Below are 27,764 nucleotides of genomic sequence, written 5' to 3'. Positions count from 1 at the left end.
TGGTGCTGCACATTGTGCTTGACTGGTTTGGAGAGACTACACTCGGTAGTAATCTGACTGAACTTTTGGAGAAGTGCCCTAACACGAGAGTCGGTAATGTCTTCTAAAAGAACGGAAAGATTATTGCCTGGGTGAGATACCATTTGACCCGACGAATTAAGGTTGGTCGTGGAATCTATAAGAGACTTGTGTTGCAAGTCTACCAGGAATCCATAGTGACATAGGAAGTATGGGGAAGCTGACATCCGCCAGGATGAAACGCCACGAAAACGTCCTACGCAAGCCAAGACTCATGTCCACTTGCCTATACCCGTATGTGTTTATGCGAGAGGAATTTGCTGCCGCCAGTTTGAGCGGTTGTGGAAAAAGTTGATGTTGCCGAGGTACGGGAAGAACCGAAACCTTCGCACCAGTATCGATGAGGTAGTTGCGCCTGCTGAGAGGGTCGTAAATTGTTAGGCGACGTGGCGCTGCGTTCTAGGTGGCCGTCGCCAGGACCCCCCGCGGACCTAGTTTTTTGCGGCAGGCGTGAATTTACAAGGGATTGTACACTTGGTGGCTTTGTCGCCGAATCTGCGGTGGTACCAGCAAATCCCTCGGTCCGTGGACTGTCCTGACGACCCGCGACCTGATCGCCCTTTTCGGGTGGCAGACCGCGAGTGAGCTCGTGATCTGGCACCCGCACTCTGAGCGTCCAGCGTCGCCCGCATCTCAGCCACACTGGCTGTTTTGCTTAATATTGTGCTATTCAATTATCTTTTATATACCTTTCCGGAGCATTATTTGTTTAGCGAAACTATCAATTCTTCACTAATATACGAAACGACTTCTAAAAATGTTTGGAACACTAACCGCCACCAGGGTTAATATATATTGAATTTATCGAAATTTGTTTGAGAAGAATTGGTTAAACTATGGAAACCACTAGTATTTAATGCACGTTCATGTCCTTTTGAATGTTGCATTCCAACGACCTTAAATGACGTCACATTAACACATTGGGTAAAAATTACCCAACCTGAATAAAACAACGCCCCATAAAAACCGAACGTATCCACGTACTGAGTAGAAATGTCAATCTGTCAGCTGTCCACGGTTGTGACGTAACAAGACGCACTTTATGTAATTTTGCCTGTGAGTTCTGAAATATTTTCGTGATCCCTTCATCATTTATAAATTCGACATTATCGCCCGGTGACATAGACACTTAATTCTGAAATATTCCTCTTTAAATTTTATGTTATTCTCCCCGTGGAAATCGCGAACGCCCAGCCGGGAATTTTGCAAAAACATAGCTGACGTCTGGCCGTGTTTAGGTTATATTCGAATGCCAAATCGAATCGTCAAACTACAGAAATGTCTTTGCCCTAAATGTCAGATGCAAGTCTCCTGCGACGATTGCAAACAACCCCCGCAGTGAATTTTTATTGCTACTTTGGCTAGCTGCCGGGGAGCTTGGATGCTTGAGGCGTTATCGAGCGTTCCGCGGTCCTCTGGGAAGAATCGTTTGTGTGATTGTTGCGAGAAGAAAGCGCTAATTAAATTGTTATCGGTCCCAAGGTGCAGTGTGTGTCTGGTCGTGTGCGAAAAGTGTTTTGTGTGCAGGCTGAGAGTTGTATACGTCTTGTCCATATCTAGCGGATAAGGTAGTGACCGGGGGAACTTTGCAACCTTCGTTTCAGATACATTTCGTTTGCGGTGACCAGCATCGTGTGGACGTGCACTAACCATGGTTACCTGGAACCCGACTCGACGGAATGTCCGAATACTGCTGGTCGGTGATCAGGGAGTCGGGAAAACGTCGCTGATCCTGTCGTTGGTGAGTGAGGAGTTCCCGGAGGACGTGCCCTCGAAGGCGGAGGAGATTACGATCCCAGCGAATGTGACGCCGGAACAGGTTCCCACCAACATTGTGGACTACTCAGGTAAAACCTAGCATTAATTCGATTAACATTGCGCTGATGGGGTTTATTTGCCTTCATCTTAGCGTTGGAGCAAACAGACGAGACCTTGTCCGAGGAGATCCAAAAAGCTCACGTCGTATGCGTGGTGTACGCTGTGGACGATGACGAGACGCTCGATCGCATCACATCACATTGGCTTCCATTGATTCGCGGCTGCTGCAGTGCAGATCAAAGGAAACCGGTCGTTCTGGTCGGCAACAAAGTGGATTTGGTGGAATACTCAACGATCGATGTAAATGATCTATGATTGCCGCGAAATTTGCATGTTAACGTGTTCCTTTGCAGAATGTTTTGTCAATCATGGAGGACTTCCCCGAGGTGGAGAGCTGCGTCGAGTGCTCGGCAAAAACTTTGCATAACATTTCAGAGATGTTTTACTATGCTCAGAAGGCCGTTCTGCATCCGACGTCACCGCTTTACATAATGGAAGAGCAAGACGTAAGTAGCCGCTGAGTGTGCTCAGCTGATCTGCGGACGTTTATCGTCGGCAGAACATGAGGTTTCGAGAGACGTTATCGCCTGGGACGATAATGAATGTGTACATTGAACATGATATTTTCGCAATTATGATGATTGCGCGGGTGATAAGGGTTGAATGAGCGGATTTTCGGAAGTTTTTAATTTTGGGGAATGGCGTAATAATTAGCAATGCGAGTTAGCAGAACGTGTGGACATTGAAATTGAATTGTAACTTGGTGAAATCTTGCAGCGAATGCTCTCTCGAAACTCCCACCTTTGTTTGCACGAACAGCAGCATTAAAATTGATGTTGAGATGCAAATTGCTGTCATCTTTGTTTGTTTACGTTGTTCACATGACTTTCTGCACGTTCCGGACCGGTTTGGATGATCATTGACCGGCTTTTGTGTTTTTTGTATTCAAATGCTATCAAGTTTGTGTGAAAAGAAAGTTTAGCAGAAATTTTTCTTAGGAATTTGTAACGGGGTTTGCGGCACTATCGCGAGGTGGTAACTTTTTCGCGTTACTTTGATTTCAACTTCACAAGGCAACATTTATTCTGCAAATGGGGATCTTATTTGGAGTTGACCATTCTCGTCCATAAAACATCTAAATAATGGCCTTACGTTGATGAATTTTAACAAAAGGTTTGAATTCGAAACAAATGGCTGAGTGAAGATCGCTGTCCTTGCTTAGGTGTTTGTTTCGAAAAGCGATACTTCCATTGATATACTCTAGTATTTGCAGCCGTTGTTTGAATAGAAGAAAGTTTCTTCCACATCTACTATTTGACAAATGGTGATTCGGTCCTTGATGACGCTAGCTGTGTCGACGACTCTTTAAATTTCATTGACTTGGTCTACATTACCTTAAAGTGTAACTAACATCGAAGCGTATTATAATTAAAAAGAATAAAAAGTTTGTGCGAAAATTTCTCGAAAGCATGGGCGCCCCATAAGTGTTATAGCTTTATATCTGGCTTCATTAACATTTAATAGTTCTAAGAAATATTCCTGAAAATTCTTGATATTAGAAACACTCGACAAACTGAATAGAAATAAGGAGAATACGTCCGCACTCGCCGGCGGTCGGAACCAGAAGGAAGTGGAAGTGGTCCTCGTGCCAGCTGTGTCGGGACAATGCACTCGGTGGTTCTTGTTTCCGATGTGCTGCCATATCACTGCGCCCCCAGTTGAAACCGTGCGGATTCAACGGAGGGACCCGGACGTGATCTGCCAATGGGGTTACCGGACGGTTAGGCGAAGGCCTTCAGCCTCGACAAGAAGACTCATTTGGGCCCGCCACGAACGTCGAATTTGAAAGAGTGCTTCCGTCGTTTCAGGACCTTAAAGGGGCCCTCATATGGGGGGTTCAGCGGCCTCCGAGAGGCGTCCACCCTATTGAAGACCTGCGAGCATGTCTCGAGGTCCCTGGGGGTGTCACCTCCAATGTCATATGTCGGGAAGGTGGAGTCGGCCGCAGTTTCGAAATCGCGTCCCTGAGCAGATACAGCACGTTGGCGTCCCTTAACTCTGCTATTGATCGTGGAAGTCGCAGATTCTCCCCGTACACCACCTCCGCGAGGCTGGCCGTAAACTCCTCTCGATGGGCTTTGCGAAGGCCGAGGAGGACGAAAAGCAAAAAATGGGACCACGACGGAACGTCGCGAGTCATTAACGCAGCCGGTGTCAACGTTCCAGCATTCCAGTGGGCTGCGGATGGTATGCATTGTTCCTGTGACGTTTGAAACCCAGGAGATTGCCTAACTCCGAGAACAGGGTAGACTCGAACTGCGTCCCATATACAGTAATGACGGCTGAAACTCCAAAGCGTGGGATCCATTCCCGACAATTGTCCTCGGCGCACGGTATTGCCTCAGACACCGCGTCGATGATTGTGAGGCACCACTTGCATCTGTGCCAATGATGAGAGAATAAACTCTGCTTGATTTTTTACGTGCTTGTTGATCTTACACTTCTAACACGCGATGCCCTGTCTGGCCTAAGAGTTTACGTCTTTGTGCATGGACGGCCAGAAGTATTTTCCGGTGACTAACCTTGGTACGCAAGATCGTGTACTGCGCGGAATAATTCCTTGCGAAAATCGGAGTTTAAGTCGAAGATAGGAAACTCCTTGCACTTGCATTTGGAGGTTACCCTAAGGCTCTGAGTCGACCGAGTCGGGTACTTTAACCTCCGAGATTCGTTATAAAGCTTCTGCAACGACGTTGTCTTTTTCAGACACGTGTTGGATGTGGGAAGTAAACTGGCTGATGAAGCTCAGTTGATGAAGTTCGCGCGGAGATGCTTCGTCAGACTTTGATTTAGGCGTGAAAGTAAGGGGCTTGTGGTCCGTTAATACAGTGAACCCGCCCTCAAGGGAGAAGCGGAGGTATTGAATGGAGAGGTACGCGGCGAGTAGCTTACGGTTGCAGGCGCTTAGTTACATTGAGCTGGGTTGAGTTGTTTCGAAAAAAGAGAAGCTCAACGGTTGACAGGTTTGTTTCACCGGTTGGTGATGAACGGCGCGTATCGCTATGTCTGAGGCGTCGACAAACACGGCTAGGGGGGCGTCTGACCGAGGAAAAACCAATAGTGTAACATCAACAAGCTGTTGTTTGGCAGTTTCAAACGCCTGCGCGGCCTCAGTAGATCATGCAACCTCGTGGGAGTCTTTCGTTTTGGGCCTAGACAAGGGAGCGTTGAGGATCGCTGGGTGATGAGAGGCCAAATCTTTCACCGTGATTGGCAGGGAAAAGTTTTTGGTTGCTTTAATCTTCTCTGGATCTGGTTGAATTGCGTCAGAGGTGATCATGGGACCGAGAAATTTCAACTGCTGTAGGAATTTACATTTATCAACGTTTAAAACGAGGCTGGCCTCAAGGAAAAATGCACTCGAGATGGTTCAAATACTCAGATTCGGAAGAAAAGGCGACATGTAAACGAAGCAGAAGTTCAAGTTCCGTAGAACAGAGTTGGTGAATTTCTGAAATGTCTGCGAAGCGTTGTACAAACTAAATGTCATCCTGGTGAACTCGAAAAGCCCGAAAGTTGTGCAGATAGCCGTTTTCGGTATGTCTTCGGAAGTAACAGCGATTCGGACGTACGCCTTAGCCAGATCCAAGATCGTGAAAATACAGCAGTTTGTCAATGGATGCGCAAAGTCATGGATGACTGAAATAGGGTATCGGTAATCTCCGCAAGGCCGTTTGGCTTAGGTACCATATCGAATAGAGATGACCAACAGCTATTGGAAGGTCTACAAATACCCTGTTTGAGGGATCGTTGCCATTGTTTTCAGACTTTCTACCTCCCAACGTGTTTCTCTAGAGACTTCCGCGACCACGGGGCGTGCATACATCTTGTGGACTTTGTTGGCCGAGGCAGATAGCACCTCTAGTGACTCCGAGTCGCCGCAGGCAAAGATAGCGCGGGTACTTTCCGGGAGCGTTTTCGAAAGCTCTAAGCCGACCTTACCCCCACCCAGCTGGCTCATTTCTCGAAGCAACTGACTGTAAGCACGGTCGACTCCGTCAGCTCGTTCGTTCAGTAAGTGATTCAGCTTCGCTTCCTCACTCACTGACAACTGGTGTATGAGCTGCTCCTTTAGCTGATCGTAGGAACCATCCTCCAACACATCCGTGGCTAGCCCGATGGTCTCTTCATCGAGACCGACAAGGGCGTGATTAAAACGCGTGGCGTTCGTCGGAACCGGATTGCGCCGCCAAAAGGGGAGCCCCATGATTGTGACCGCTCCTACAGGAGGGAGTGCTAGTGAGTAAAGCGAAGGCGAAACACTGAAGCGGAATCAGACGACCGAAGCGGAAAAAAAAGGAAGGAAAGGAGCGAAATCACGCTCCCTGACGCAAGAAAACCACCGTAGCCACACAGAGAACGAACTAAGTGGAACCTTTCTCTTTCCAAAAGCCTCGCCCGCCTCTTGCGGCGATTATACACTTTTATTTTTGATTTACTTAACTTTTACAATTTCATTACACAATACAATCATTTCTAAGAGATTAAATTTTTGGCTGCTGTTTGTAGTCTAGCTTAAAAGGTACTTGTACTGATGAAGGGGGGGGGGGGGCGTAAGTTGCTCCCGAAATATATATTCCCATTGAAAACTAAAAATTGTAGTTTGGAGGAAGCTACCCTTTGTCTATCAATAGAATCATCAAATCAGAATAAGTAATAATAATAATCGTTGGCGCAACAATCCATATTGGATCAGGGCCTTGAAGTGTGTTAGAGCACTTCATTCAAGACCGTAACAGTACACTAGGAGGCAATGTGGTCAGCACTGCGCTCGCCCGAGATTATTACCCTGATTTGACTCAGGTACTCATTCACAGCTGAGTCGACTGGTATCCGACGTCAAATCACGATACAAATTCCACTGCCACCAGTGAGATTTGAACCGCGACCTTCCGTATGACAGCCTAGTGCTCTAACCACTGAGCTATCCGGACTACAGAATAAGTAAAATGATAATTTATACTGGTCGTCGCCTAGTAGTTGCTGTTGTGCGGGTTGACGTGAAAGTTGCAACCGAGACGATTTCGCCAGTGACTGGACTTTGTTGACCAAAGGTGAATCCAGTAGGTGTCGGAGGCGCTGATGTTGTTACGGAAACTGTCGAGCTGATTTCTACAGGTACCAGCTGATCCAATGGATAGTTCAGAAGATCTTCCGACGTAGCATCGTTGGTTACGACCTAATTCCGATCGTTGCCGTGCTGTTTAGCCCGCGGCGGAGCAAGATTGCCACTGGAAGGCGAACCGCGTTCAATTTGCGGACGCGCTGAGTATATTGCGACTTTTAGTGAGCTTGGTTGCGAATCGAGGGAAGTGGCGAATTCACATTGTCGTTTAGTGATGTGGAGAGGCTGACGTAAGCGGTGGCGTGAATCTTCGTCGGATTCTTTTCGTCTTCGGTGCACCCAGTGAGGGAACCGAATTTCAGCCTTTTCTCCAAAGTTCTATTTTGGTTGACAAAAGAAACAGTTCACACGATCGTCGAGAGTTCATAGCGGATAATGGAAATCCTTGATTTGTTGTGGTTTCGATTAGATTCGATTGCTGCGACAGGAGCATAGTTCACGTGCAAACGTGCCCACACCACACTGTTACTGAGCAATCCGTGGTCTTTGCAACAGTAAAATGACGGCTATCATCCTCTGACAAGAAGAATTGATACGAGGAAATAAAAATTTCATTCTATCGATGTTTCCCTTCCACTTTTTGCTGACGGTTCTTACGCTGCAATTGTACAGAAGCAAGATCCTTCACAGATAAACTCTTGTACTGAAATTAACGTGGAATTTGAATCAATCCTTAGGATGCGATCACGATCCAACCAGCAGTCACGGAGTCACCAATTTAGGGTCGGAATGCCCGTGGAATGTGAGTTTAGTGGATTCGACCCGTTGGTGCTTAGCATTGTATAATTGTGATTCTCCTTAACCTGGATCGAAATCTTGCTATTAGAAATCTGTCAGAAGACGACTTCCAGCATGCCTTGCGGTAGCCGTCAGAAGCAACCCGACACCGGATTCGTGTCTGCTACCACTTAGCTTTCCAGACTACAAAAACAGATTGCCGTAAGAGGAAGAGGAGTACTCTCCAGTGTAACACCATTTTGCTTCGCTTTGGACTAGAATGTCCAGTTTATATGGCTGGAATTCCCGCTCAAGTTGGAGAAAGAGTGCATTCTGGGGACCCTCGCTGCTGTTATCGAGGAGCGTGTACACATTCTAAAAACCAGTCATAGTCCGTTTTGGATAGCTAAAGATTGTTGCCGTAAACTCGGTCCCTATCCGAGGCGTTGATGTCGTTTTGGTAGCAGTAAAGTTTCAAAACTTGCAGGTTGCTAGTCAACAGATTCGAACAGCAGACTTGACATATTGATGCGGCGGGACCTGCTCATGGTTTCAACCTTGCCGTGATGGTGATCGCCTTTCTTGCTAAGGAGCCTAAAGCCATATACAAACACAAGAGAGAAGAGTCAAGGGAGGCGGTTTCTCGTAAAAAACAGCAACGTACACTATGGTAGATGAGTGGCAACTCTCTTGGCAAAATTAAACTATAGGCAGGTGGATTGCGCGGCTCATTAGCAATTGAATAGCGTGGCTAAATCGAAAACATGGTGATGTTGACTATTTCCTTACCCAGCTTCTAAGTGGACATGGAGGTTTTCCGTCTTATTTGCATAAGATTTGAAAGGCATACTCTCCTGATTATATGTTTTGCAAGGGAGTTGTGGACAACGTCTATCTCCTGTTTTCTTGTGGAAGGGGATCTCACTGCAGACAATATTGTCGAGAAGATGCTAAGGAGCGCTGACAGGTGGAGTCGTGTTGCGCATTACATTCGGATTCTTCTCGTTGCAAAGACGATATAGTTCCATCGGTGAAAGGGCCGGATGGCAGAGGGTTCCTTGAACTAAAAGTTTCCTCTCTCCTCTCCTCTCCTGTTGGTGAAAGAAATTCCCTCATTTTAAGGCTTTGCAAGACGGGAGAGTTTGGAAGCTAGCCTGAAGAAATATGACACACGGTTCCAGGCTAGCTCTTTACCGATGAGGAGGGGTTTAGGTGGTAGTCCGACAGCGTACCGTTGTGAAAGTCCGACACTTTGTGCGTAAATGCATTCGCCTACCCTACTCCAAAAAAGTATAATCGTTAAATAAAAAACACTGCAGTCCGCTATTAAGTGGAAGGATATCGGGGTCTGTCTTTTCCCGTGTTAGAAATCATTTCAGAAGAAGTTCACAATCTTGCTCAGTTGAATTGTTTCCTTGGCTTCCAGTACCTTTTAGCATTCGTTATCCTCTCTTCGCTCATTCGTTCTCAAAATCTTTCAACAGATTTTGATTACAAAGAGATCTGCTTTTCCATCATCTTTACAGTAGCTTGGAACGATTTAAGATTTTTTATATGCGCAGTTTATTGCATCTGTGGCCTTTTTTCAATAAAATGCTTTGTGGACAATAGTAATATTCCTTCCTCTGGTGTCAAATGAAGCCGTTGATAACCGCATACCAACTCGGTCGTCGTTCAACATGTGCGCAGCAATGAGATTGCTTTGTGGCGATCATCATGCTCAAATTCCGCAACTGTAATTCCACAAAGATTATTTCCTGAAACTAACGATTAAAGGCAGAACACAAGTAAACTGATCACGAAAAAGTTATGGGAAAAGTGGGATTCAATCGACGCGATTAGCAGACCTCATTTAAGATTCTTAAATTAAGGTGAAGGAGATAAATCTCAAGGCCAAGGGGAAATCCAAAAAAGATTCGACAGAGCAATGGTGGATGATTCAATGCTCGTCAGGGCTCCAAGAAATATATATCTCTCCTTATCTTCTGCCTTCAGCAATGGGGTATAGGCATGGAAAAGCTTCAACAAATTTCAATCATTTTTCATTGCAAAATACTAGTTAGTAATCCAAGTTTTTTTTTATTTTCAATTTTTCCAGCTTACGCCGGCCTGTAAGAAAGCATTAGTGCGCATTTTTAAAATCTGTGACATAGACGGTGATAACTTACTCAATGACTACGAACTGAACTTGTTTCAACGACGCTGTTTCAACACACCCCTTCAGCCACAAATACTCGACGAAGTAAAAGCTGTCATACTGAAAAATATTCCAGATGGAATTATCAACGATGCAGTAACGCTAAAAGGATTCCTATTTTTGCATTGTCTGTTCGTGCAGCGCGGACGAAACGAAACAACATGGGCTGTACTTCGACGTTTCGGATACAATGAAAACTTGGAAATGTGCAAAGAATATTTACAGCCCCCAATAAAAATACCACCAGGTAGTAGTACGGAGCTGTCGCACCGAGGTCAGCAGTTTTTAATAGCGTTGTTTGAGCGATATGATAAAGATGGAGATGGAGCACTTTCGCCAGATGAGCACAAAATGCTTTTCAGTGTATGTCCAGCTGCGCCTTGGTCTTATTCAACCGATATTCGGAAGTCTTGTCCAATTAATGACAATGGCTGGGTTACACTTCATGGCTGGTTGTGTCGCTGGACACTTATGACTCTGATTGATCTTCCAAAAACGCTTGAATATTTGGCCTATTTAGGATTTAATGTTCACGAAAATGAAACACAATTGGCTGCTATCCATGTAACACGCGAACGAAGAATTGATTTAGCCAAACGACAGAGCAGCCGATCGGTTTATATGTGCCATGTAATAGGGCAGAAGGGTGTTGGAAAAACAGCATTGTGTCGTGGATTTCTGGTAGAGGATATGAGAAATTTAATCGGAAAAGAATTTCGCACAAATATTATTTACTGTGTTAATACAGTACAAGTTTATGGCCAGGAAAAACATTTGATTTTACGTGATATTGATATGAAACAGGTCCTGGATCCATTACAGCCGCAAGAAGTAAATTGTGATGTTGCTTGTCTTGTTTACGATACATCGAATCCAAGGTCCTTTGAGTATATTGCGAGAATTTATATTAAGTACTACGCGGAAAGCAAAATTCCAGTAATGGTGGTCGGAACAAAAGGCGATTTGGAGGAGCTGAGACAGGACTATCTTCTGCAACCGGCCGAGTTTTGTTCAAAGTATAAACTACTCCCTCCGCATATGTTCAGCTTGAAGAATAATAAAAAAGAATTGTATACGAAGTTAGCTACTATGGCCGCATTTCCGTAAGTATTTTCTTTTATTTTCTGTTTTTAATCGATTTTGATTTTTCTTTTTTGTTTATTATCGATTTTGAGCATTCATTGGAGGGGACACTAAACGGGTGTTAGGCTGTTCGGTAGTAGAATATTCACGGGCTAGGTGGGGACTATGGAAATGTAATTGTAGAGCAACAAATTGATTTCGTTTTCTCATAATTAAAATAGTTCGAAAGCAAGTTGAATGCCTTTAGATCTAAAATTCGGAAGATTTCGGTCACCACAAGAATGTTATTTTAATCAATTTTGGAAACGATGAACAAATCTAAATTTTGTTAATAGCAATATTCAGTCGGAATGAAAAATCATAATCAGCTTTGTTGTTTTATGGATTTCCAGATTTGACCCATTTATATCTTGCTCACATGTTGTGATAAGTCAACTTTTTTTACTTCCTCGCAATAAATCAAATAACAGAGCTTTTGAACAGAAACTAATTCTCTATTGCAAGATTCTATTTGAAAGATAATTTCTATGCCTTTTATATTGTCAGTGAATTAATTTATTGAAATGATAATGATAAGCGGTGTCTTTACACGATACAAATGGGTCAAACGTCGGGGTTGAATTTTGTAAAAGAAACGTGTCCTAGTCTCTTCTCATTGTAGTTTGTCATCGATTTATCTTTTATTTTACGCCAAATTATAATTTAAAAAATCAAAACACGTCCCAACATTACAATTTTCTTCATATTTTCCTCCTTTTTTCCCGCTTTTCTATTTTCTAATATAATTCTTTCCCCTCTTATATTGACACAACTCATCGCCCACGGGTGTTATATACACAATTAACCATCAATCAATCGTTATTTCTGTTATTTGTAGGCGGTTCCAAGCCGCTTGGATACTTTTCTATAAGCACAGGTTGGTACAGCTGTGGGAAACAGCGTAAGTGTGATTTTATATTCTGACAATGTAACTAAATAAAAATCAGTTTGTTTTTTTTTCTCCTTTCCACATACACATAAAAATATCGTCACCATCTAAAGATAAATGAAACTGTTGACTGAAAGTGATAAAAGTTTATGGCAAAGCGTTATTTTTTTGCATGTGCGTTTTGGAAGGAAACGTGAAATTTAGTTAGCATGTCGAAATTCTCTGTAGATTTTTTTTTGTAGAGGCAATTTTTTGTCGGAATAGATTGATGTGATTTGGTTTATGTATGAATATGTGTTGAAAATCTGTCACATGTATTTAGCCTGTTTAGTTCGAGTTGAACGTGGATTATATGTTGCGAGAATTGTATGACAAGTACCTGGCTTAGACAGTTTTTTTATGTAAAATCAATGTAATCCCCTGACAACTCGATACACTTAGCCCAACGTTTTTTACATATTTACCTATGAAAAATAAGATTATTTTAACCTTTGTAATGAATTTATGTGGGTAGAATGATCAGAGCGATCATTCTAAGTAGCCGACAACGACGTAGAGGGCAGAGCTATCCAAGAAACCTAAAAAAATTGGCTAAGTTGACCGTGAAGGTCCGCCCACAAAGATTGAAGCTCCATCAAAGTGCTCGCTCGATACGTTCTTGCACGCCTCTGTGCTTGCCAGCCCCGGAAATGGGGAGGGGGGGGTCCTTTGCGCGCTTTGATCCCTCACGCTTCATTACTACAAAATCAACGTGTCTATTCCGATGCGTGCGTCCGCACCGGATTCCAAAATAGACAATATTAGGGAATTCGCGACGGCCTATCGAAAAACAACTAGAACGCGAACTAAAATTGCAAAATTAAAAAAAAAACGACTCGACCGCGTGGAGCCCTAAGTCTCCGGACCCGAGTGCCGCGATCAAGGAGGGGAAGATCCACGACGGATCACAGTCCCGATTATTATTGCCTCTTCCGCTTCAGATCTTGAATGAGGCGCGGCCCCTGAGGCTCCCACCCTTCCTTCACATCCTCAGGCCACTTTGTCTTTTTTGAGGATGTCCCTTCACAGGTTCTGCGGGAGCAAGGAGGAAATAGAGGGAGGAAGTCCTCAAATTACACAAGAATTATTCACGACTCATATTGTATTACTCATTCAAAAAAAAAAAACAAATATATAAATATATAATAAAAAATTAAATCAAATTAAAGAAAGGAAAAAGAAAAAAATTAACTCCAAACCAACAGGAAATTTGAAAAACTTACACAGGCCGTCACTCCGAGCTCGGCGTGGTGGATGATTCTGTGGTAAAAAGAAAGTTCATAACATTACAATATGAATTCTAACACAAAATTTACAATTGATTAGTTCATTTGTTTTTTTTTTGTTTTTTTTTTTCAAATAAAAAGAAAATCTTTTTGAGTCCGGTGGCTTCTGCATATGCTGCGCGCGGGGATTTTCACACAACTCTACCGAATCCACTAGATGAATGTGTTGTTGCGGGCAAGTCTCCTCAAAAATTTCATATCAACTGGATCCGCCTCTTCGCTTTTCTTCCGCTGTTTTCTGTTGTAACAATTTATTTCCACGTATATTATAATTTTCTACTGTTAATATTAATTTAAACCACGACACGGCTAGTTTTCGAAGCAGTCCCGGAGGTTTCCAGAGACGACAAAGGGTTCGTGCCGTTCACGTCCTTTTAAAACCTCCTTTTAATTTTTTCACCAAACCACTTCCTCGTCACGAATTCGATTCTTTTTTCAATAATTCTTCAATTGAAATCTTGAAAGATATCTCTTTTGGGGACAAGAAAAGTCACTCACAACCGTTCAATTCACTGCTCTAACTCTCTCCACAATCTCCCGCCAAAAAAACTCTCATCCCAATACACCAGCCAAAAGTTCAAACCCGACTCTCCGGCCTTCGGCCTCTCACCTTCCTCCCCCCATGCATGCGCCTGCGAATGCGGCAAATCATTCGCCTGTGTCAAGATTAATTCGCCCGAATGCATTCAATAATGTGCAATCTGCGGCGAACATTAGGGTAATTGCACATTATAAAATGCATTATTTGAGCAAATTAATTCAGAAAGAGGCGAATGAGATTTTGCTTCCGTCGCGAAGCCGCGGTCACTACACCGTCAAAACGTGCGTTAAGATCAACGATCGCCAGAGGACCTTTGTTGATCTTCCTACGTATCTTGAATTCGACCTGAATTTAAATGAAAGCTCAGGAAATATTCATGCTCGCCTAAAGCATCTTTAAGGTGCCCATTATCCTTCGAAACTTCTGTCGAATCTAGTGTCTCACCAACTTGGTAATCTTGAATATTAGTGGTCCCTCGTTGTTTAGTATGAAGTCAGGGATGCCTTTCGTCAACACGTGCTCCTCGATTCTATTGTTTCCTGCCGTTCGAGTCATCGTCTATCTCGATGATATCTACCATCTGTTCCGAACAAAAATCCTCATATTGGTCTTTCGGGCTTTAGACACTCTTTTAAAAATTACCCATCGTACAAAATGTGTTCCTTAGGGATCCAAACACCCAAAACTTTGGAATCGAAACCCAGAAGGACACTTTTTCTCGGACGTTTAAACTGGCCTGGGCTCTTGGTTCGATTTAAGCAGTAAACAGACGAATCAAATTCTTGGAAATCTCTAAAGCCCTCTGTCTCTCCCATCCCCATCTCGTAGGGGATTTTATGACGTCCGATGCTGAAATTCTGATTAGGATAAATCACATACACAGACTGTAGAATTCAAAAAACTCTTTATTACACTATAAGCATGTATTCAACTGGAACAACCCACCTCTAGTCTGGGAAAGCGGTTAGGCCGAGATCTGTTCCATTTTTATCTCCTTGCTTGATGGCAATCACAACTCAATGGTGAGCTGGAGGTTAAACGGCGGCACCATGGTGGGAACAAATTACCACATAACCTTCTACTAGACGGTGATGGGTAAAAACAGGTACCGTCAACTGTCGTGACTGCGGTTGCCAGTCTTTTAACAACACGATGTTGACCGGTATATGGCTGCGATGGATAATTGGGCTATTAAGGAGCTCGCAACGGCTAATATCGTCGAACCACTCACCGGACAACCGAAGAGAAGTTCCGAACGCTAACTCGCCAGACGATGTACCCAGGTCGTCCTTAATACTGTTTTGTAGGCCAATCAATATGATAGGTAGCAGCTAGGCCCAGTTTGTTTGTCTTAATGACACACTTGAAACGCTCTCAGCGACCAGTGCCACCGTTTGATCGCTTCGTTGGACGCCATGGTCCGAGCGCCGATTAGGCTCCACAGCGAGTTGAAAAAGGCGATAAGTAACTCCCGCCGATCAGTGACAGTTGAATAGAATACTTCAACCAGTGACTCTGGCTCGACGATATCAATATGAACCTGTAGAAATCTTTTGTCGGACCCGGAAACGGTTAGATGCCGTTTTTAGTAACTTTCAAAAGTTGGCACTGCACACCCTAGTGTGGCCACTGTCGGAGGTCACTACGCATCCTTGACCATAAAAATCTCTCCAAATTTGGAATATATATATATGGTTGCCCTTCCCTTCTTGCTGAGGTATAGTGCGTCCACCACATCTACGCGCCATCGCTCACGATGACCTGAAATGCCCTTCAGTTTCCCCAGAACTTCCCGAGACGTTCGCACTCGTCCTCTACTGTTCTGCGCTTAGTGCCCTCGGGGCGACCCACTCGTCGGCCATCTTGGGAGAATGTTAAACTGCATGACATAGCCCGCAATGTAATTGTCGCCCCTCCTTAATGTGTGGTCTGTCCACTGCCACTTCCGTCTTCCGGTCACACCACGTACAAGTGCCAAGCCTGTGCGCCGACCAAGTTCTTCGTTTGAGATAGTGTCAGGCCAGCGTACTTCGATGATACCACGCAGACAGGCGTTGACGAAAGCTTGGAGCTTTTGAGTAACAGTGGAGTTCATGTGCTACTCCCATATAGTAACATAGAATGAACACTAGCACAGAACAGTCTTAACTTGATCTTGGTGTTAAGATAACTGCATTTCCAGATTTTAGACAGGGTAGCGGAAGCGAGTCTAGCGCTGTTAATGCGTCAGGCAACATTAAGTTCGGTGCCACCGTCCGTAGAAACCACGCTTCCTATAGATACAAATTGATCGACGTCTTCGATGCTTTGCCCATTAATGCAGATAGGGAGAGTGCGATAACCCGTCAGACTAAGAATCTTGGTTTTGTTGGTATTTATCTTCAGTTCAACTCTAATTGCCTCTATTTCCAACTCTAGAGTCATTTGGGCAAGGTCCATGACCCGGTGGGAGAGCAAACACATGTTAAAACGTAGTCGAGGTGTTTGAGGAAAGATGTCATCGTCCATTGAATTCTTCCTCGTCCTCCCGACAGGGCAGCATGAGAACGTCAGCAATAACAAGAATGCCCTGTGAGTTGATGCTTAAGAATATACTTATATACCCTTCCTGCTTATTCTAAGAGTCAACTAAAAGGGATAGAAATTTGTGGGTTAGCAACCTGCAAATTTTGAACCTTTTTTGCTACCGAAACGTTAACAACAAATTTGCTGGAAGGGTAGCATGATTGAGAATGATTATCAAAAACGATGAAAACTCGCCTCTGCATGCTCTCACAGATGACTGGCCTGGGCGTCGAAAAACCGTTGCCGGTTAACAGTATAACTGAGGAACTCCACTCTCTGAACACCAAAATGAATTTCCAGGCATCAATCACGAAATCACGGCTGTTAAGCCTTTCAAACAGCATGCGTAAATGCTGCTCATCATGCTCCGGACTTTCCGATAAAACCAAATGTCATCGGTGTGCGAGACGCAAAAATCTTTATGTCTCGTTGATAAATCGCTGGAGGGACTGGGCGGCGAAACTCGTACAAACTGTTTTGGGTATGTTGCTCTCATCAATCGGGATCTGGTAGGAAGTCCTCAACAGATCTATTTTGTTAAAGATTCATTTACAGGCTAGCTCCGCAAGAATGTCCTAAATGCGTCACCGATCAGGTTGGACTAATCGGCACAGGGCCACCAGGCGCCATCTTTTTTCGAAACTAGGTGAAGTAGGCTCGACCAAGGGCAAGTTTTGGCCCATTTTCAGCAGGTGCCTGAACTCGGCACCGATAAAAGCACGGGGCACATAATTTCCTAGCGAAATTTCGCTGAAATCCTAAATTTACCGACAGCAACTATTGTCCGAATATCTTAATTTTCGAACCTTTCGGGGCTTGCTTTTCTTTTTCAAAATCCAATAATTTATCATTGCTCGATATTCAATATTCTCTACCGTTTTAAACAAAATAACGCAGTGATTTGTCAGCTAGATAGTATTTTTTTGCCGAAGGTTGGGTAGTAGACCTAAGTCAGGCACTTATCATACAGTCCTCGTATTTCAGGTGGCTTGCCGTTATGTACTATAAACTACATCGGAGTTTGTTGAAACCAAACGTTCTGGGATTGAATTATTCGCAACTGAATACGTTTAGTTTGGTACCGATTATTTTTCCTAAATTGGATAGATTAGACCCCCAATTGACTGTTATCCAAAATCTCAAATTTTACCTTTGAATCACGTTAATGTTTGTCTGTTCTTTTTTGAGCGATTTATAACACTTTCAGTCAAATATTTCACTGTCATCTATGTTTTCGTCAGTGTTCAACTGGAAATTTATTAATTATACTTTTAATGTTTTGGGGAAAATGATGTTCGTGTTTCATTGTATGCTTCTTCGATTTATTTATCTTTTTTATATTACTAACAAATTGTTTTTGTTGGCTCATATTAGTAGAGTGCCATATGAAGGGTTCTTTATTAGATCTTATTTGTTTTCTTACATTGAATGCATGTCTAGTCAAATTTGACTCCTTATTAACTGTGTTAGTGTATCATTTGATCAAATCCATGATGACTTTCTGAATTGTGGCATATGAAATTATGGGTGTGCAATGATTGCGTAAAACAGAGCCCAATTAAAGTCGGTTTCCAGCCTGTTGCTTTCTTAGATGTTCGGGGATGGGATGCCTCTAAAGTAACCATTCATATAATTATGTGGTACTCAGCCACCAACACCTTCTATCTTCCATACGCCGGGGTGAAATTAGTATTTAACATAAGTAACATGGTGTGGACCCGTGTTGTTTCTTCCTATTTTTTTAACCCCACCGCCTGAGTTTCCTGTGGATGGTTGCATTGAAAACATACCGACATTTGAAATATCGCAATTTCCCGGCCTCTGTCACTTTAAACATTTCGGGCAGTATGGTGGGTGGATGGAGGTAAGCTCGGTTGGCTCCGTGTCCACTCAGAAACTTTGTCCATTCGCGGAAAACCTTCCCGTGGCTCCGTTGAAGCAACCTCGAAACATCTGAAATAATTCTGCATGTTCAGTGACTTTTTTTATAATTCATCCCATCTGCTTTGGCATTCCACAATGGATTAGTTCATGCTAACTGCTACCGGGCGGTGTTCGATACCACTTGCAAACGTTGAATCGTAAAACCGTGGGTGTTGATAAAAAATCGATGGGGATCATCTCTGCTCAGATGCATGCTGTTTTCTTTGGGTGTTATTCGATAGGCGTCCTTAGGAAGCCGCAGTATCAGTACTCTATTGTTCATGACTATCCATAATAAAGGGAAGAGGTCAGAGTCTTGTTCAAAATACTAGGGCTTGTTAGTGATCATAATATTTTCTTTAAAGGAATTATCGAATCATGCCACTGGCAACTTCTTGCTTGCCGGGAGCTTGTCGTCAGACAAAGGCTCAAATGTGGACCTGCAATTCCTATTATATGTTATGGGAGATCGATATCCTTCGGTTATGTTTCTGTAATTTTCAGCAGAGTTTTCGCCGTTTTTGTGAATAGTACACATCGCGATTGCGCCATTTTTCCAGCGCAGATTCTTCAATCTATATAGTGTTTATGATCTCATAAAGCTTTTTTCTTGTTTTCTAAAGTTCCGAAGTTATTCCATCTACACCGGGCGCTTACTACAATTTCTTCTACTTTGAAGTATGAGGATCGTATTTTGGTATTCAGTATTTCCCTGTAGTTGTAGGCTTATCGGTTTTTGATCTATAGTTTTATAGTTTTAGATTGAAACCCTACTGTTATCCAGGTCATGAATAGGTTGTAACCAGGTATTAAATTGAGCATGCAGGCCTTGTAAATGGAATCTATTAAGGGGGTCATCCCGTGTGAAGGCCGTTTTTTTTGCCTTTTTTTGAAAAATTATTTTGGAGGACTGGATAAAGATAGAAGCGTGATTTTTTCACCATATGTTTATTGATATCTCTAGTATATGTGATAAATTTTTCAGCTCGTACTAAAGAAGCCATGGAAATTTCAAAGAATTTGGTTGGATAGATTTTGAGCTATGGTGGCAGCCGATTTTCAAGATGCAGTTTCGAGAAAAACGCATTTGAAAATTTAAATGTGATTATCAACAGTAAAATTTTAGCTCACCATCAATCTGCTATACCTGGTCCATAAAGAGCACCCTCCGTTTCTTCAACTTTTTTGAAGGCTTGTAAGGCCGATTGTTGCTCTCTGGTGTCAATTGTGGCTCTTTTAGCGAGGTCAGTCGATCGTCGTTCGGACCGCCAAATTCGCGCTTCATTACGGCGGTCGGCATAAACCTGACATATGTGACCAACTTGAAATCACATTGTCACTAGGATTTTGAGAATGCCATTGAATCCTTCATTGAAAATAATTACAGCCAGAAAGGTGGCTATTTCTACGACCTTGGCCCCAGAATGAAGATGTTTAGGAGCGAAAGTCCAGATCAATGCATTTAACGACTCATTGTTATTCTGGGTCTCTACTCCTAAACATCTGTTCAAGAGGTCATCTCATGACAAATCTTCGTAGATTGGTTTGATGACTGTTTGAACTTCTTCAGTCAAAGGTGCCTTCTCGTGGTGAAAACTATCCAGTTCTCCTTTAGCTTCCGCTTTGCGCCATTTGCACCAACTGTCCTCGCCTGCTGGACAATTTTGATGCTGAGGATTTTTGTCTGTAGAACATTTATGGAAGAAAGTTTCCCAAATTTCTTGCTTCATTCCTGCTATCGAATTTGCGTGTCGACGAATAGCCGGCCCAGAAAATGTAGTGAGGTCCTTATCAGTAAGTTTTCCAGCCCCTTTTCCACCAATGCCTTTGTGATTCTTCTTTGCATTTCTAAACCGCGTTCCCATTCTTTTCTCGACATGTCCTACGCATTCCTTTTTAAGGTTTTATGTAAACACAAAACCTTATTAAAATCGGTTTACTGTCTGTCTGTCCGTCTGTCTGTCTGTCTGTCTGTCTGTCCGTCACACGCATTTTTCTCGGAGACGGTTGCAGCGATTGACACCAAATTTGGTGGAAAGCTGGGAACTGTGAACGCTCACGCATACAGTGAATTACATCCTTTTACAATGAATTTAAGGGGGGTCCCCATACATGCAAAAGGGGGGTGTAAATTTTTTTTTCATCAAATATAGTCATGTGGGGTACCAAATTAAAGGTCTCGGTCAGTACTTTTCGAAGCTGGTCTTAGTTTTTTTTATTTGTTGGAAAGGTGGGGAGGGCGGGTGGTTGAAAGTGACCATTCCTTTACGGGGCCATTCTCAGGAACTACCCAACCGAAAAATCTGAAAAAAATCAAGAGGCTGCCACTATATGGTGCCTGGGCTCCGAAATACCTTCCACACTGATATCTGCATAAATAAAGTTAATGATAGTATATTACTATAATTTTTAGTAATTCGCTGCAGAACTCCCCTTAAATTCATGCTAGGACCACGAAACAATATAGGGTATAACATAGAGCATGATCTTACCGAGTTTGGTGGAAATCGCACTATTACTAACAAAGTTATAATACGTCAAAGTTGTCGCTTCTTCGCAAATTCAAGACTATAAATGTCAATATCATCCGAAAGTGGATATTCCCACATAATATATGCATATATTACGTGCTACGTACTAAGAAATACACAAAACCTTTCGTACCTGAAGCGTCCAGCTTCCGGTTTCCCGACTTATTTACTACTACGTATATTTTATTATTTGCAGAAATTTGCAGAATTACCAGAGAAAACTCCAGCAAAATCCAATATACAATATACAAAACTTGTCGCAATTGGAACATCCATGTTAATGCTCGCTAAAAGTTTCTTTGCTGATGTTGATGCGAAGTCCTTTTTCTTCTCTGATAACTATCGATTCCCATGAAATACTCGTTTTTTAGTGCGCGCATGACGTTGAACGTTAAAGCGATCTCCCTTCGAATGATCCATTTAAAAAAATCACTGAACACACAAACAGCACAATACTTACAACAAAATATAGCTGAGTATAACTTGAACGCCTTTCAGTGCTCACTCTAGACTGCATTATCCTTTTTATTCCAAACAACAAATAAGTTTAGACAAACAACAACAACAAATAAGTTTAGACAGTTGATTGGTTTTCCATCTTTTTATATTTATACCTGTGTTCAAATTTATAAGGCTCAGGTAAAAAAAAGATTCGATGCTCTTTCTCATGGAGTACTCTAGCCGCGGCTGCAAACTCCTTACCTGTTTAACACTGTAATTTCTGAACGATTCGGAATATTGGAAAATCCCTTTGCCCACATATTCTCCACTATATATAGATACAATTCATGCAAAAAAAAAATCGATTTCTCCAACCCGACACACGGGATGACCCCCTTAATTGTACATACTTTTCACGTTGTGCTCTCATGTGTGGTTTCTGGTATTGCTTATACCATATGCTTATTTTTTCTATATAATCGTGCAGTGACATTCATCATCAAACTATTCGTTACTATGTTCCCGTTGTGTTGTTTCATCTGCGCCGTTTTGGGGTGATTGATCCCATTGTATGGCATAGTCATAGGGGAGATGTCTTTTTATTAATGTGTGATCTATCCAAGTGGCCGCTTTCTGATCTTCTTTTCTGTAGACTTCGTCTCGTGCACAAGCGAGGTCGACTCCTCTTGATCGGTTGCGTCATTTTGCTCTACCATTTGCTTAATCTGGATGCAATCGGGAAGCTTTCCAATCCCCATCCAACGTATCAAGCCACCGTTGTTTCGGCCGGCCTGTTGGTCGTTTCCGTGAATTCTCCTTAGCGCGAATTACATATCATCAAAGTTGTCTCTCTCTCAATTTTTCCTAATTTCGGATATGATCAAGGCGTATTACACCACTAGTCCAAAGCAACATCTTCGTCTCCATTACTGCAAGGTACAATTCATTGCCCTATATAGTCGGCCAAAACTTGGAACTATAAAGAGCGACAGGGCGAGCAACACTTCACCCAGATTACGCAGATTGCATTTACAAATTCCTCATTAGAATTCAAGCCTCCTACTCTCAAATTTCTTTTATTTTTTGGAAAACCAACCAGAAATTGCACCTGAGCTCTAAATCATGGGTTACTGCTTGGTTGGGGGGTATCGAGTTTGTCGGAAATGCTACAGTAACTGTATTTAAGCGTAGCACCCATCGAGATGATTTTCTTCATTTTTCTTCATCTATTTTAGCTTTCAGTAGGGCCGTATTTCTTTTATCAGTCGAAGATTTTGGCCCATCTTCAGAAGGTTCATCCTCCAAGGAAAAGCGTCCGGTCTGGACTAAACCACTTTGACACAATTTTGAGTGGGGGTACATTCGCCTCATATGCATTTTGGCATTCAGTAGAGACTTGCGTTGTCTTCAGCTGACATCGAAAACTGTAGAGAATAAGTATCACCAAAAGTACGTCTGCATTTCCATTGATCTTCCTGAAATTTCATATAAAATATCGCTAAACTACGACAACCAACGTACAATTTATGAAATTGCTTTAACTGAAAACGAATGGGTCAGTTTACCGAACTGTTTTTAGTCAGTCCATAGGTGTCGTTGCTGCGGTTACCAATGTCCTTTTTCCATTACATGGTGGAGCAAGGTATTTGACAAAACCCGTACCTTGTCATTTAGACCATCTTTCATGGTCGTAACGTCACCTTTAGGAAGCCGCTCGTGGATTGTCTTGAGTTGTTCATAGGAAACGTTCTTTTCCTCTGTGCCGGAAGTCTCTGCTGATGCATAGCACTCTACTTTTAAAATGGTCTTCATTCTGAACTACAACCCCGTATCTCAGTAGTCTGAAGTCGCATCTTACATTTTTCATAAGCATTAGTGTGACCCCGGATTCATGCTAACTTCTTTTAGGTTTTTTGGTGTACAAAAGTACAGTGTTGTAAAAAAGAGAGGAATGCTGTACAGAGTCCCATTATCTGACTTCACTAAACTCCAGAATCTCTAGCATGTAATATTGGAATTCTTGTTGAAGTTGGAGAAAGCGGACAGTCTAGAGGCCTTCGGTATCGTTGTTGAGAAGTGGACGCACATTTCAAAAACCAATTTAGCCGAAAATTTCGACCAGTCGGTCGCTACGGAATGAAAGTTTCGAAATTTGCCGATTGCTAGTTCACAAATTTCTACCCCGTTAAAAACACTGGCAGAGGTTATCTGGTATCATAGAAACCGGGATGGCCCTCTGAGATCATATGCTCCGGGAGAGTCCATGGATGTGCTACAGGCACGGTTATTTACGGTAGGCTCCCTTGTGGGAGATTCTTGATAATTTTGGTTGTACCCATATCCCTTGGGGGTTCAAGCGTGGAGTTATGCTCTACAACTCGGCCGCGGTACCCCTTGGTTGCAGCTGTTGCAGGTGTTAGATAGGCCTTGCATCCACTGGTATTCAATGCTGAGCTTGCACTTAGTATACACCAGTACCACGGTGCTAGTTACTGCAGCGCTGATTGTTGTCCCCAAATCAATCCGTATCTGAAGTAGATCGTGGGATTATGTCTAAGCGGCAGGTACTCACGTTAAATCCCCCAGACATCTTGTGGATTTTCCGATGAGGGAAATATGTTAGTCAGATGATAAAATTTATTATGCTTGCCTTTACCGTTAATTATGTCGCAGGGAATGTAGCTCTCAGTTATTCCACAGCTTTCCAACTTTTTTCTACCTTAGCATTGAAAATATTTAGTACACTTCTGGCATTGTTGGACGGAATGTCGAGTACGCTTCTGACGTTGTTGGACGGAAGGACCTGTATCATTCTCCTCCCTCAGCAAGCATTGAAAAATGCTATTTTCACTTGAAACGTTGATTGGTGTGAAAATTTGTAAGGTCATGGATAGAGTTTCATTCATGCCAACGATAAAAGGAACGCTACAACTTTGTTCTCCAGATAATAAAAGAAAAAAGAATCATGTAGTCTTTAGAAAATTTTAAAGTTAATTCACTTTTTCTCCATGATTTTTGTGCTTCATGATTTATGTGTTTGTCTATACGCAGCTCGCGAATTCCGGCACTTTATCTATGTCTCTTATTACTGCCGTATTTACTTACTTATTTGGGATTATTTTCAAAATATATTTTTTTTTTAACAAAGTGCACTTGAGCCACGGGTTAGTCCGATGCGGCGTTAGATTGATTGAATAGAATCCAAATTGGGCTCTCACCTGGACTTAGACTTCCCCATCGAGTCGCCGTCTCAGCGAAACACTGAACAATCACGGTAGAACTCAATTCAACTACTTACTTAATGCTGCTATAAAAGTTCTTGAAATAATCCTGCTCTTTTCTCGTATATATCCTCACGACTCCTTGTCGCGCGAAACACCAAACACTTTGACACCAGGCCTTAATTCTCCCTGATAAGTGAACTCTCTGGGGATCACCTACGAATTTTCTTTTCCGCACTCCCAACAATCGACCGTTCAAGGGAAACTAACACAGGAAAGAACTCAACACTGTAAGTGGCCTTTTTGCGATTCCAAATTTTGCATTCAACCCAGACAAAACGTTGGTACTTTCATCACGCTTGGTGGCTAACTTTGCAAGTTTTCTGGCTATCACATCACACAATTCAGAGAAAACTGAACGAAACAATGAACTGCGGAAAATCTGACGAACTACAATGTCTTTCGATAAATTCTCCTTCCGTTCGATATGACACCGCTGTCAAAAACTTCGTTCTCCTTGTTCCTTCGTTCTTTTTCGCCCATCAGCCGCCTCTCGATCAGACGGTCCTGCTAAACCTGGCCTTGAACTTCTAGAGTTCATGTTGCCAGCAACATACGCAGTAGCGTTGGCGCATGCGGCAGATCATTCTCCTCTGTCACGATCAATTAGACCGAATGCACTCAATAATGTGTGCAATATGCGGCGAATTTTAAGGTAATTACATTACTTGAGCAAATTAATCCTGAAAAAGGCGAATGAATTTCCACTGCCGTCGCAAAGTCACTAGACACTTTCTGGATTGCGAATGTATCGATCTTGTATTTTTCAGTCTGTTCAATGAGGTCCGTTACAGGTTTCAAATTTATAGTTCAACATTCTTTATGCTTGATGTTGTAATATATAAAAAGGATATCTCATGCAAGCTTTGCAATGTAATGAGATCATAACCCCAATAACATATTCCGCCATTTATATCTTCGCATCTAATGCGACTGAGGCTTACGATGTTGGAGTCATTTTATTCTGTGAATTCCCCTAAATAAATGATACACTTTCGTGTGTTTGTATCTCGAATCAATTGTTCTTCAATCTATAATTTGAAACTTCCATTAAGCCATCAAATAAATGTAGTGTTAGAAACGCTTACCTAACATTGTATTTAGCATGATACCCTCGTTTGTTGTTGTAAATTGCTTTCCGCTTGTCGAAAATGTAAATATTCTGTAACCAAATAAACCAATTTCCATACTGTATGTACCTAACATAAATTGCAACAAATAAATAACTTATTTTTTCCATCATAATAAATTTCCTATTTTTGCATTCTTCACTTACAATTATTCCAAATAGTCATCTACGCCAATTTGGGCTCCTGACTGAAGACCCAATGATTTGGTGGAAAGCCGGGATCGGAGTAGCAGCGGCCACGCTAATTGGATTCTTCGTCCTGCGAGCCTTTCAGCATTCATCATCGCATACACGATAATAACTATCAGATCCAAAGACGGACAAGTGGTCAAAGAAGCAGTTGTTGATTCCTCAATATTATCTAGGTTTAAACTCGACGACACAAGCTTGAAGTGGTTGTAGAAACCGAAAGGACACTCGGAAACAGTAACTATGTACGTATTTTTCGTACAAAATATGAGAGAATATCAAGTAATTTTTCTATACCATGAGTAATACTTCCATACACACACACACACAAAGCAAATACTTAATCATTATTGATATTTTTAACTCCTAAGAAACTATTCTAATTACAATTTGTATTATTCGGTTGAGATTTTATCTGATTTCATAAATGTGTAAATATTTCTTGAAGTGCGGAATTTTGGCATTGAAAAAACTAAAGATTTTGTTCAATTTTTTCTTGTTGCGAAGAGAAAAAGTTTTGGAACAAAGTAACGGACACCAAATTAAGCCAAATTACAAGAGAAAATCGTAAGTCTTGTGCATACTTAAATCAGTAGAAGTAATCATGATTCTTATCGCTTAATCACTTCTAATTCCATTTTACATATGGTGATCGTATTCGGAACATTTTGATTATTTTTGATAGACGCGTACAAAATCGATTATTGTATGGTTCTTTATAACAATTGAATATTATTCTTGCAATATTGAGGTTCTAGTTTGTGTTGAGTTGAAGATTTTATTTTGAACATGATTGGGATGCTGGAATCCCTATTGAAGCTTATATTTTGTTCTTAGCAACCAGAAATTCATGAATATGTTTTGTGCAGATATATATTTATCAAAATATATTATTCTTATACTTAAAATTAAGTCGTATGAATATAAAATAAGAGATGTAAATATTCAGTGCAATAAACGAGAATTTTAAGGATTTTCAGTATTTTGTATCTTTTTATTTTCACTTCTCTGGAAGCAGGATAAAAGCCTATCAATCAGGTTAAAGAAGCGCTGCACAGCACCCACTGGCGTTTCCTCAAAAACCATTTGAAAAAAAAAAAAATATGAAATTACTTACCATAATCTAGTACTTATCATAGTTAATTTTGAAAATCTCGATTTATAACATAATGGCGGACGTTTGAGCATAAGTAGTCTTTTTCAGGCCAAAAATTAGCTATTTCTTTGCCTATAAACAAAAATTATGTAACCGAAAAAGATCCTATGACAGAAAATTTGGGAATGAATAAAACCCACGTAAAACATTTTTCACTTTCTCGGCTGTAACTGGCTTATTTATCAACATATTACCTTGCATTTTCACCAGATATTCTGAAGACCTCAAACTTTAAGCAAATGCGGAAACAATAGATTACGAACGACCATCCCCTCGACCCTCCCTCCCCTTAAAGTTTACCAATTCAATCACTTATCAATACAATTTCATGTTAACTCGTGAAGGTATCTTTCTCGCTTCAACTAGAAAAACTACATCATGAACGGATACTAGCATACTAGTGCAAATCTTTCTGGTCCCACATTCGCAACCCCCCTGTCCCCTCCGTCCATTAAATTGTCTGGCTCCTCGACTAACTCCCCCCAACTATCTTGTGATTTACTCTGCCGCTACTTTTTCTCAGCCTATGTTCCCCCTCCTTCCTCCGAATCCCTTCCGATAGTGGATGTAGCCTGCCCCGCATCGCTTACCATTCCCCTTCTTACTCCTATCCTTGTCGGGGTCCTCATTGGCAACCTTGATGCCAATGTCGGATGTCTCTTCCCCTATCTCTTATT

The 27,764-nt window shown here is 42.1% G+C and overlaps 1 protein-coding gene across 7 annotated transcripts; it reads left to right on the top strand.

Annotated features, from left to right (window-relative positions):
- Positions 1-1,083: 1,083 nt before the first annotated feature.
- LOC119650014 (mitochondrial Rho GTPase) lies at positions 1,084-26,913 on the top strand. Of its 7 annotated transcripts, none has more exons than XM_038052511.1 (7): positions 1,084-1,134; positions 1,683-1,925; positions 1,988-2,196; positions 2,250-2,402; positions 9,897-11,098; positions 11,956-12,018; positions 25,905-26,040. In XM_038052511.1, the coding sequence occupies exons 2-7, from the start codon at positions 1,730-1,732 to the stop codon at positions 26,038-26,040; spliced, it is 1,959 nt and encodes a 652-aa protein (XP_037908439.1). In that variant the 5' UTR covers positions 1,084-1,134; positions 1,683-1,729. The 7 variants fall into 7 exon arrangements, with proteins under 7 accessions (XP_037908439.1, XP_037908416.1, XP_037908431.1 ...); XM_038052488.1 differs by having other exon boundaries at positions 1,095-1,134; positions 1,204-1,925; XM_038052503.1 differs by lacking the exon at positions 1,084-1,134 and adding an exon at positions 1,141-1,560.
- The last annotated feature ends 851 nt before the right edge of the window (positions 26,914-27,764 follow it).

Source organism: Hermetia illucens, chromosome 1 (genome assembly GCF_905115235.1).
Source record: "Hermetia illucens chromosome 1, iHerIll2.2.curated.20191125, whole genome shotgun sequence".
NCBI classification, from domain to species: domain Eukaryota; kingdom Metazoa; phylum Arthropoda; class Insecta; order Diptera; family Stratiomyidae; genus Hermetia; species Hermetia illucens.
The sequence above is the reverse complement of the archived record's forward strand: the minus strand, read 5'-3'. Positions and strand labels throughout refer to the sequence as shown.